Source organism: Scardinius erythrophthalmus (genome assembly GCF_964197995.2).
Source record: "Scardinius erythrophthalmus genome assembly, chromosome: 1".
NCBI classification, from domain to species: Eukaryota; Metazoa; Chordata; class Actinopteri; order Cypriniformes; family Leuciscidae; genus Scardinius; species Scardinius erythrophthalmus.
In genome coordinates, this window is record NC_138221.1 from 11,422,310 (window position 1) to 11,433,317 (window position 11,008).

Here is an 11,008-nt window from a genome sequence, read left to right on the forward strand (position 1 = left end):
TTCACTCAGTTCTTCACTCTCCTCCTTCACTTCACTCAGTTCTTCACTCTCCTCCTTCACTTCACTCAGTTCTTCACTCTCCTCCTCCACTTCACTCAGTTCTTCTCTCTCCTCCTTCACTTCACTCAGTTCTTCACTCTCCTCCTTCACTTCACTCTGTTCTTCACTCTCCTCCTTCACTTCACTCAGTTCTTCACTCTCCTCCTCCACTTCACTCAGTACTTCTCTCTCCTCCTTCACTTCACTCAGTTCTTCTCTCTCCTCCTTCACTTCACTCAGTTCTTCACTCTCCTCCTTCACTTCACTCTCCTCCTTCACTTCATTCAGTTCTTCACTCTCCTCCTCCACTTCACTCAGTTCTTCACTCTCCTCCTTCACTTCACTCAGTTCTTCACTCTCCTCCTTCACTTCACTCGGTTCTTCACTCTCCTCCTTCACTTCACTCAGTTCTTCACTCTCCTCCTCCACTTCACTCAGTTCTTCACTCTCCTCCTCCACTTCACTCTCCTCCTTCACTTCACTCAGTTCTTCACTTCACTCAGTTCTTCACTCTCCTCCTTCACTTCACTCAGTTATTCACTCTCCTCGCTCTCTTCCATCAGGTCTGAAATCAAAGAAAACTCTCATTTTCAAATTTTCTATGGAGTGGAGAAATATGGAGTGAATAGAGATAAAAATTATCCCAGATGTAACAGACAACAGCTATAAAATATTACAATAATTTAACTATTTTAATAAACAATATATTAGACAACAGCTATAAAATATTACAATAATTTAACTATTTTAATAAATTAAGTATACGTCCCTGAAACTTTCCATGGATGAGGTACACTGATCTTCCGGTTATTTTATTTTTAAATATTGTAGGCACGAATCCCATGTTTTTTTTGTGAGAACTATTAAATATGTTTGATCAATAAATGGGAAATGAAACTAGACAGATGTCTAGGTTTCAAAACTTGTGATTATGAAGTAATCACAAAAACAGAGTTTGCTTTTACCTAGAAACAAGAGGGTTTGCATATGAAGAACCAATCAAATTGTAAGGAAATTATGTATTGCATTTTCGCCATGCTCCTATTCTATAAAAACTGTTACATTCCTGTTTACTGGTGGGATTCTCTCTGAAATTTGTCTGAGATCCTCCAGCCGTGATTAAAGCTTCTTCTTGGGGGAGATTCTCTGAGAACTGGTCGAGTACTCTCCCGGCCGAGATTAAAGCATTTAAAAGACATTGTCTGAAGTGTGTCGGTTATTATTGCTGCACAGAGAGTTAGTTATGGGAACAAGTTAGAGATAGGGGACGTCAACTGTAGTTGAGACCCACAGAAACTAACGTCGACTGTAGACATTAGGGGACGTCGATTGTAGACGAGACCCAGGTAGACTTAGGTCAGGTGCGAAATAGGGAATAAATCCACCACAGTATACATGTTTTATAAAAATATGCACAAAATTCAGGTCAAAATTCTAGTAACACTGTTAGAAATTGTTAAAATATGTAAACTTAGTTTGACCTGATGTTGACAATCAAAATTAAACCTCCTTTTACTGACCATTTGTTAAAATAACAGAAACTTCTGCAGCTATTTTCACAGTTTAACCATTTGTCTAAATGTGCTGAAGTGCTTGAATGTTTCTAACATGAATGTTCTTCAGCATCATGAATGAATGAAGAATAAACACCAACCTCTTTGTTCTTCAGGATCTTCAGTGTGTTTCATTCTGCAGGGTTCTGGATCACTCATGTTCTCACTGTCCTCTTTAATAAACTCAGTCTTTGCAGATTTCAGCTCTTCCTGATGCTCTGATGCTCGTCTTCACATGTAGCCGATGGGAATTTACAGCATTTATTGGAGAATAACAGTGGGAGGAGCTTCATTGATGATGTGTCTGCTGTGGGAGGAGCTTCACTGAGGATGTAATTGTAGTGTGAGGAGTTGATCTGCCAAAATCAAAAATCTATAAGTTACCGAGTTTGCTTTGTGCTTATGGACTACAGAATATAATAATGTCAATTTTCCCAAATGTAAATAATGGTAAGAAAAACAGTTGAAAGCATAAACAGTGTGGTGGCAAACAATTTTCTATCACTGAATAAGAGACAAACATGTATCAAATGAACGCGAGAGGAGGGCATCCTTCCTTCATTATTGTCCTGACTCCCCCAAGGTTATTTCTCTAGGCTAAATGAAGATATGTCTCAGTTATAACTAACACATTGTTACATAATTTATCATACATGCATAAGGGTTAATAACAGTTCACTGTTATATCCATGTAGCAGAGAATCATGGGACTTCACATGCAATCCCGTGCATTTTATTACCATCATGTTTTCTAAGTTTCTTTGAATATAAGAAAATGCAAACACATAGAACATCAGTCTGTTGACACCAATGAAATGAGCTTTAAGTGTCAATTTACAGGAGATCTGAAGACATGCTCTGATGCTCGTCTTCACTTGTAGCTTATTTTTCTTTTTCTTGTTTAATGGCGATTAACTTCAGCTGTAGCTATATGTTTATATCTGGTCAGCACATGTCTTTAAAGGTCCCGTATTATGCCCCTTTTCACAAGATGTAAAATAAGTCTCTGATGTCCCCAGAGTGTGTATGTGAAGTTTCAGCTCAAAATAACCAACAGATCATTTTTTACAGCATGTTTAAATTGTCATTTTTTGGGGCTCAGAAAAACGCTCTGTTTTAGTGTGTGCCCTTTAAATGCAAATGAGCTGCTGCTGGACGACGCAGGGGGCGGGGCTTCATGAGCTCACGCTTAGTCTGTCAGGACAATTTCATCTCACGGAATGATGATAATATCAGAAACTCTCAGTAACGGCGTTCATTTCGACCCGGAGTCGGACAATACTGCCTACAGAGTCAGAGTGCTGTATAGAGATGAGACAGGTATGGTTTAGTTGTTTAATTACGGTTATTATAACGTATTTGTCATCTGCTTGTATGTATCCATTATTTATTAATAGCCTACAAGTCTGCTGTCTGAATGATGATCAAACATATACTGATGAGTTTAATAAAGTTTATTGTACATCACACAAAAGATGAAGCGTCAGTTTTACTTCAGAAAATCACCGTAAGAGCTGAGTAAACAGTAAGTTATAAGAAGTGCGCAAGTAGCCAGTAGAGTTGAGGGAGCATTCCTGTGGGCGGAGGTTAGTCAAGAAACGGTTCTAGTGACGTCATTAAAGAAGGAAGTAGAGGGATGTAGTCCAATCGAGCCGTTCACTGTAGTCAACTTCTGTTAAATAAAATATCTCGCTTGGCATTGAACTTTGAGCTTTATAATTTTACAGATATTATTTATGCTCTAACAGCAACATTACACACTAACTAAAGTTTGAAACATGGGATCACGAAGAACGGGACCTTTAAAGGGCAAAGCAAATAGTAAAAATATTATCTGAACAAAAAAAAAAACATTGCTTTATTCAAAATCAGCTTGAACAAAACATTTGTGTTTAGTGTAAAAAGGCTTTCAGACTTCCCAGTTCACCTGCTTTTTAGGATTTTCCTGGGTCAAATTAATATAAAAGGACAAAATCAGGAAAGTTAAAAGTTAAATGTTAAAATAATTAATTGGATGTCTTTTATATTCTTGACCTGAAACAATGTAAATCTTAGTTCTTCAGTGTCATATGATGTTTGATTTTCTTAAATTGTGTTTGATGATCAAAACAAACTTTAACTAGGGCTGCAAGAACATCTTGATGAGATCTATCATGAAAATAATCAACAACCAAGCTAATTATAGATTAATCATGTCAATTTACAGCAGTGAAAAACATTTCTATGGACAAAACGCTTCTGAAAAATAACATGGTTGGTGAGCACAGAAACCATGTCATTTCTATGAATTTTATTGTAAGTTTGTGGTTACGTTGCTCACATTGCTTTTACGTCGCTTAACCAGCTACAGAGACACTGGTAACCAGGCAACAGACAAATGACCAATCCTGAGTGTGTCACTACACACATTCAACCATCACGGTTCAGCACGGTCAGCCAAGTGTGCGTGATTCTCCACTGCATGGACCTTCATGTGTCGATTCAGGTGAGTTTTGATAGAGAAACTCTTTCCACACTGATCACACGTGCGGCTTCTCTCCAGTGTGGATCCTCTCATGTGATTTCAGATTTGAAGACTGACTAAATCTCTTGTCACAGTGTGAACACTTGTAAGGTTTTTCTCCAGTGTGAATTCTCTTGTGTGTTTTCAGATGTGATGATCGACTGAATCTCGTCACAGTGTGAACACTTGTAAGGTTTTTCTCCGGTGTGGATCATCTCATGTGTTTTCAGATCTGCTAATCGACTGAATCTCTTGTCGCAGTGTGAACACTTGTAAGGTTTTTCTCCAGTGTGGTTCATCTCATGTATTGTCAGACTTCTTGACTGAATGAATCTCTTGTCACAGTGTGAACACTTGTAAGGTTTTTCTCCAGTGTGAATAATCTGGTGCTGTTTTAAACTGTACGCTGTAGTAAAAGTCTTCTCACACTCAAAGCACATGTACTCTCTCACACCAGTGTGAGTTTTCTGATGTATTTGTAAATATTGCAGCAGTGAAAAACTCTTTCCACACTCAGAACATGAATGCGGCTTCTCCTTCGTATGAACTGTCAAGTGTGTCTTCAGGTTTGATGCACAGAGAAATGTTTTTCCACATTGATCACATGAGAACGGCTTCTCTCCAGTGTGGATCATCATGTGAACATTAAGGTGTGATGATTGACTGAAACTATTCCCACATTGATGGCATACATGTGGCTTCTCTCCTGTATGAACTCTCATATGAATCTGAAGAGATTGTTTGCCTGATAAAGTCTTTCCACACTGAGAGCAGGTGAAAGATTTCTTGGCTCTTCTTTTCTTTAAAAATGTCTGTTTAGTCTTTGAGCAACTCAAAGGTTTTCCTCCAGGTTTGACATGATGTTCCTCCTCCACTTCACTCAGTTCTTCACTCTCCTCCTTCACTTCACTCAGTTCTTCACTCTCCTCCTTCACTTCACTCAGTTCTTCACTCTCCTCCTCCACTTCACTCAGTTCTTCACTCTCCTCCTTCACTTCACTCAGTTCTTCATTCTCCTCCTCCACTTCACTCAGTTCTTCACTCTCCTCCTTCACTTCCATCAGGTCTGAAATCAAAGAAAACTCTAATTTTCAAATTTTCTAAAGTTTACTGGTGGGATTCTCTCTGAAATTTGTCTGAGATCCTCCGGCCGTGATTAAAGGAGAAATTCACTTTTAAAATGGAAATTCTGTCATCATATACTCACCCTCATTTTGTTTCAAACCTGTATGAATTTCTTTCTTCTGCTGAACAGAAAGGAAGATATTTAGAAGAATATCAGTAACCAGACAGTTTTTGGGTCCCATTGACTTCCATAGTACATTTGACTTCCATAGTAGGAAATAATGGGACCCAAAAACTGTCTGGTTACTGATAATCTTCTAAATATCTTCCTTTCTGTTCAGCAGAAGAAAGAAATTCATACAGGTTTGAAACAACATGAGGGTGAGTATATGATGACAGAATTTCCATTTTAAAAGTGAACTTCTCCTTTAAAGCTTCTTCTTGGGGGAGATTCTCTGAGAACTGGTCGAGTACTCTCCCGGCCGAGATTAAAGCATTTAAAAGACATTGTCTGAAGTGTGTTGGTTATTATTGCTGCACAGAAAGTTAGTTAGGGGAACAAGTTAGAGATCAGGGATGTCGACTGTAGTCGAGACCCATATAAACTAACAACGACTGTAGACATTAGGGGACGTTGATTGTAGACGAGACCCAGGTAGACTTAGGTCAGGTGCGAAATAGGGAATAAATCTACCAAAGTATACAAGTTTTGTAAAAATACGCACAAAATTCAGGTCAAAATTCTAGTAACACTGTTCGAAATTGTAAACCATATATAAAATAAAACTGTTAAAATATTTAAATTTAGTTTGACCTGATGTTGACAATCAATATGAAACATCCTTTTACTGACCATTTGTTAAAAAACAAACTTTTGCAGCTATTTCACAGTTTAACTGTTTACCTGAATGTGAAGTGCTTGAATGTTTCTAACATGAATGTTCTTCAGCATCATGAATGAATGAAGGATAAACACTAACCTCTTTGTTCTTCAGGATCTTCAGTGTGTTTCATTCTGCAGGGTTCTGGATCACTCATGTTCTCACTGTCCTCTTTAATAAACTCAGTCTTTGCAGATTTCAGCTCTTCCTGATGCTCTGATGCTCGTCTTCACTTGTAGCTTCTTCTTTTTCTTGTTTAATGGCGATTAACTTCACTTGTAGCTGTATTTACAGCATTTATTGGAGAATTGCTGTGGGAGGAGCTTCACTGATGATGTGACCGCTGTGGGAGGAGCTTCACTGATGATGTGACTGCTGTAGGAGGAGCTTCACTGATGATGTGACTGCTGTAGGAGGAGCTTCACTGATGATGAATTGTGTGTGAGGAGTTGATCTACCAAAATCAAAAATGTTTTATGCCATTATAATAATGTCAATTTTCCCAAATGTAAATAATGGTAAGAAAAACAGTTGAAAGCATAAACAGTGTGGTGGCAAACAATTTTCTATTACTGAATAAGAGACAAACATGTATCAAATGAACGCGAGAGGAGAGCATCCTTCCTTCATTATTGTCCTGACTCCCCCAAGGTTATTTCTCTAGGATAAATGAAGATATGTCTCAGTTATAACTAACACATTGTTACATAATTTATCATACATGCATAAGGGTTAATAACAGTTCACTGTTATATCCATGTAGCAGAGAATCATGGGACTTCACATGCAATCCCTGTGCATTTTATTACCATCATGTTTTCTAAGTTTCTATGAATATAAGAAAATGCAAACACATAGAACATCAGTCTGTTGACACCAATGAAGTGAGTTTTAAGTGTCAATTTACAGGAGATCTGAAGACATCAGCATAATAAATGAGGTGAAAACAGGAACTATTGTCATGAAATAAAGAGCAGGTCTGTATTGATGAGCCTCAGACTATCAACAAGCCATTCAGGATCATCAGCAGATCATCTCACTTTATTCTGAGTGTTTGCTGTTAGAAACACATTATTTGAGTCAGGATATTAATAATAGGGCTGTAGTCAACCAAAGAAATGCTTAGTCAACCAAAGTCATGTCCTGCGCAACGATTAGTCGACTAAAAAAAAAAAAGATGCGATGTTTTGACATTTATTAAACATTAATTAAAAAAAAAACATTTATTAAACAATTGTCATAGAGCATTTATAAAACAACAATGAAAAAAAAATCAATAATACATAAAACTATAAAATTATAAATATACTTTGAAAATTACGTGATTTTTTTTAACTGCAAAGTGAGGAGCTCTGTCCTAGGTCTATAGTGACAGTCACAATCGCGCACCTGACCACACCACACGCTACAAAAAATATAACTGCTAAAATTGCCAAATAATGAAAAAACCTAACAAAAGCTCTCGTTTATACAGGCTATAACTTATATTCTTCTTTACTTTCAAAGCTTTGGGTTAACTTTTGTCCAGCCGATCTAGGCGTTTTAAAACAAACACACAAAAACCCCAAATAGCCTAAAAAACAATCCTAATAATAGGCTATATAGAAGGAAGGCCTATAGGTTTATTTTCGTTTTGTTTTGGAATAAATAAGAAGCAAATACGGTATAACAGACAATATAATCGGGCGCCCGTGCGGTCACATTGCACGTTAACTGGAGCGCATCTCATCACTTAACGAAACTAAGTGTGTGCCTCACACAGACATGAGAAATACATCAAATAGGCCTACACAAAGCTTGAAATGTCTTTAAACGAAATAATTCAAAAAGAAAAAAGAAATAGGCTACTCTCTGTTAATGATCCATTATGTGCATTTCTCTCTGTAGGCTCGTTCACTACGGAGATGGCGATCGTCAACTTCATATTTGCAGCCGACACAGTCAGAAAACACTAGTTTATTAATAAAAATCAATGCACTCGTCACCGGATTGTTGATTGTTGCACGCACACATATTATGTCGAAATAACGAGATATTATGTTGAAATAACATTATTAATAATAGCCTACATCTTTTAAAATACTTGATTGAATGCTGAATGTTGCGCTTGTTCAATTTAATAATAATTTAAACAATTTAATAACTCCGCTTCGCGTCGTGACCGCATTACCACCTCGGGTGTGCATTATTTTTCTAATAATTCAACGGCCTGTCGTCAATTATTCCTTAGGCCTACTTGTTCCGTTACCTCCAACCCCCGTTTTAAATCGCCGGATCCACCCTTTCTTTGCGCTCCGGGACCCCCCACTTTACAAATTAAGCACTGGTTCTAACTGAATGAATACAGCAAAACTACCTATATTCCTTACTGAGCGCGAAGCAGCAGTGCAGCCAGCCACAGGTGCGGTTCCCGAGTGTTCTACGTGGTGCGCTAAACTGTGGCACTATTACAAAATAGCCTAAATTAAAGCATTTAAAGTTGGGGATAAAACATAGGCTAATTATATTTAGAATACAGTAATACTGCTTATAAAGGAATAAATATCAAGGAGTAAATCAATGAAAATTTCTTTATTGGTGAAAAAAAAAAAATGTATTCAACTGGTCGACCAATGAGAATGTCGACTAAACGACTAAAGTTGACAGCCCTAATTAATAATGTAACAGATTTGTGTACAGAAACTGACAATGATCATAATACTCTTAAAAATAGAATAAAATGTAACGTTTCCGGTCAAACTTTATTAATATTTATCTATATTCCCATGGATACAGTATAGATTTGAGATTTTCCTCGTTCGTTACTCATACAGTAATCTGCCAAAGATAAATGTCGACAAAGAATTAAAGGTAAACATGAAAATGGCAACAGCAACACTTGGGATCGATTCCTATCAATTCCCCTCACAGATCTCAAACTTTAACTTGACATTCAGTAACAGTTCTCACACAAACATCGAGACAATCACACAAACGAACACAAAATCGCTCAGGTCTGAATGAACTCAACATATTCTCCTCATGCTCGCTGCTGCTGCTGCACTAAATGTTTATTTCAGAAGGAAGACGCCAGAAAAGACGCACACGTATCGCTGTGATCGATGAAAACAATTGCAGAAATGAGTCTGTCGCTTAATCAAATTCTATAAAGTGTGTGTAATGGTTGTATATATGAGAAATACCGTGAACTGCTCTCCTCGCCTCAGAAGACTCGACGACGCTGAAACTCTCACTGAGGGAAGAGAGACGGCGCGAGCGAGCGGTGAGGTCATCGGCCGCCAACGCACGCGCGTACGGGACACCCCCGCAGCCAATCAGGGCCACGCAGATTCAGCTTTACTAGTAGCCTCCCATTATTGTTATTTTAGAACTAAAGTGACTCCAGTTACTAAAGGTGAAAGGAACTTTTTCAAGTGAAGCACAAAATAGTCAGAATAAGCAGAGAAGGATCACCTCCATCCAGTCTGAAAAGTGTTTTCGCCTGTAATTTAAGTCTGGCTCAGTATATTCTGTAGCGTCCTAAGACAAATAGTGAAGGCATGTCGGGGTAGATTAGCACCTGTAGAATTTCCTTTTGTTTAAACCCCAGATAAAAGTAGAAAACTACTATTATGTTTAGATCCATGTTTGACCATTTCCTTACTAAAGAAAAAATAAAAATACTTCTACAGAAGACTGTATTCTCGTAACTTTTACAAGCTACTAATTACATCTTCAACTAATAAGATTACTGTACTATTTTTAAAGAGTAATTCCTTATTTTACTTTTAGAATAAAAAGTAATTAAATTACAGTAATTAATTAGTTGGTAGCCTACTGCATTACACCCAACACTGATTACGCAATTGACCACTGCAGTTAGTCCGTTTTCATTCATTTTTATATGTTTTTTTTTCTTGTAATTTTAAGTTTAAAATGGTCAAATGGTGTGCATGGGGTACATGCAACTCCGACACTAGGTATTCTGAGAGGCGACGGTGTGTATTTTTTACCCTTTCCCTAGCCACATCTTAACCGAGATAAGTGTCTGCTCTGGATTAAGTTATGTACATCGCAGCCTGTTCATTATGCTGCGTTCACTCCAAACGCGAATAGAGCGTCAAATTCGCGGGTATCGCGTCTAGTTCGACGCCTGAACATTTTGAATCCATTCGCACGTCCAAAGCGAATATGACGCGCATATAAAGCGATCGTTTGAAGTGTTTTACACATTTTACACGTGACCTGTAAATCTTTGTCTAGAGCTAAAGCTTTTCATTGACCTTCTCAAAAAAAAAAATTATTAATATAACCCTTCAATGCATGGTTAAGGCCCTTTTGGTGACTTCGAGATTATATTTAATCTTTCTGTCTCCAAAAATCATCAATTGCCTCCTCTGAAATATATCCTACTGTGACAGCTGCCATAGCGCCTGTTACTGAATGTTGACTGTTTGTCCGAGTGAGTGGAGGGGGCGTGGCTTAGCCATAGGTCAATTATGCTGATAGAACACATCCTGTATTGTATTTGAATGACTATTCAATATTACCTCTAAACTTTGACTAGGCTTGGCATCAGAGGTGGACAAAGTACACAACTTCCCTACTTGAGTGAAAGTACAGATACTGCTGGTCAAATATTACTCTGTTACAAGTAAAAGTTGTAAAGACCGATTTTTACTTAAGTAAAAGAACAAAAGTACTTGTTTGTAAAAGTACTTAAGTATCAAAAGTAAAAAGTAAATGTCAATGCATTGTTTTATTATTGTTGCATTGTTGTATGTAATACTTACAGTACCTTATGCCTCTGAATCTATGCCTGCGCTTAGGGCTGGGCGGTATGACGGTATATATCGTTACCGCGGTAGAAAATGTCAACCGTAACAGATTTTTTTATTCCGTGATACCGCGACATGTAAATAAGTGGGCGTGGTTAACTCGCGTGCAGCGTGCAAGAGACTGAGACGCTGAGATTTGTCAAAGAAACA

The 11,008-nt window shown here is 37.7% G+C and overlaps 1 protein-coding gene across 2 annotated transcripts; it reads right to left on the reverse strand.

The window, feature by feature from the left end:
* Window positions 1-3,830: 3,830 nt before the first annotated feature.
* On the reverse strand, window positions 3,831-9,281 carry LOC308692469 (uncharacterized protein). Of its 2 annotated transcripts, XM_081368514.1 has the most exons (4): window positions 9,224-9,281; window positions 6,631-6,701; window positions 6,141-6,495; window positions 3,831-5,161 (listed from the first exon to the last, which is right to left on the reverse strand). In XM_081368514.1, the coding sequence occupies exons 3-4, from the start codon at window positions 6,196-6,198 to the stop codon at window positions 4,185-4,187; spliced, it is 1,035 nt and encodes a 344-aa protein (XP_081224640.1). In that variant the 5' UTR covers window positions 6,199-6,495; window positions 6,631-6,701; window positions 9,224-9,281; the 3' UTR covers window positions 3,831-4,184. The 2 variants fall into 2 exon arrangements, with proteins under 2 accessions (XP_081224640.1, XP_081224639.1); XM_081368513.1 differs by lacking the exon at window positions 6,631-6,701.
* Window positions 9,282-11,008: the final 1,727 nt, after the last annotated feature.

Excerpts from the sequence above, each read along its gene's own strand:
- LOC308692469 (XM_081368513.1), bottom strand. The coding sequence starts at position 6,198 with ATGAGTGATCCAGAACCCTGCAGAATGAAACACACTGAAGATCCTGAA. Across the intron at positions 5,162-6,140 it reads AGATCCTGAAGAACAAAGAG|ACCTGATGGAAGTGAAGGAG; the intron begins GTTAGTGTTTAT and ends CTTTGATTTCAG.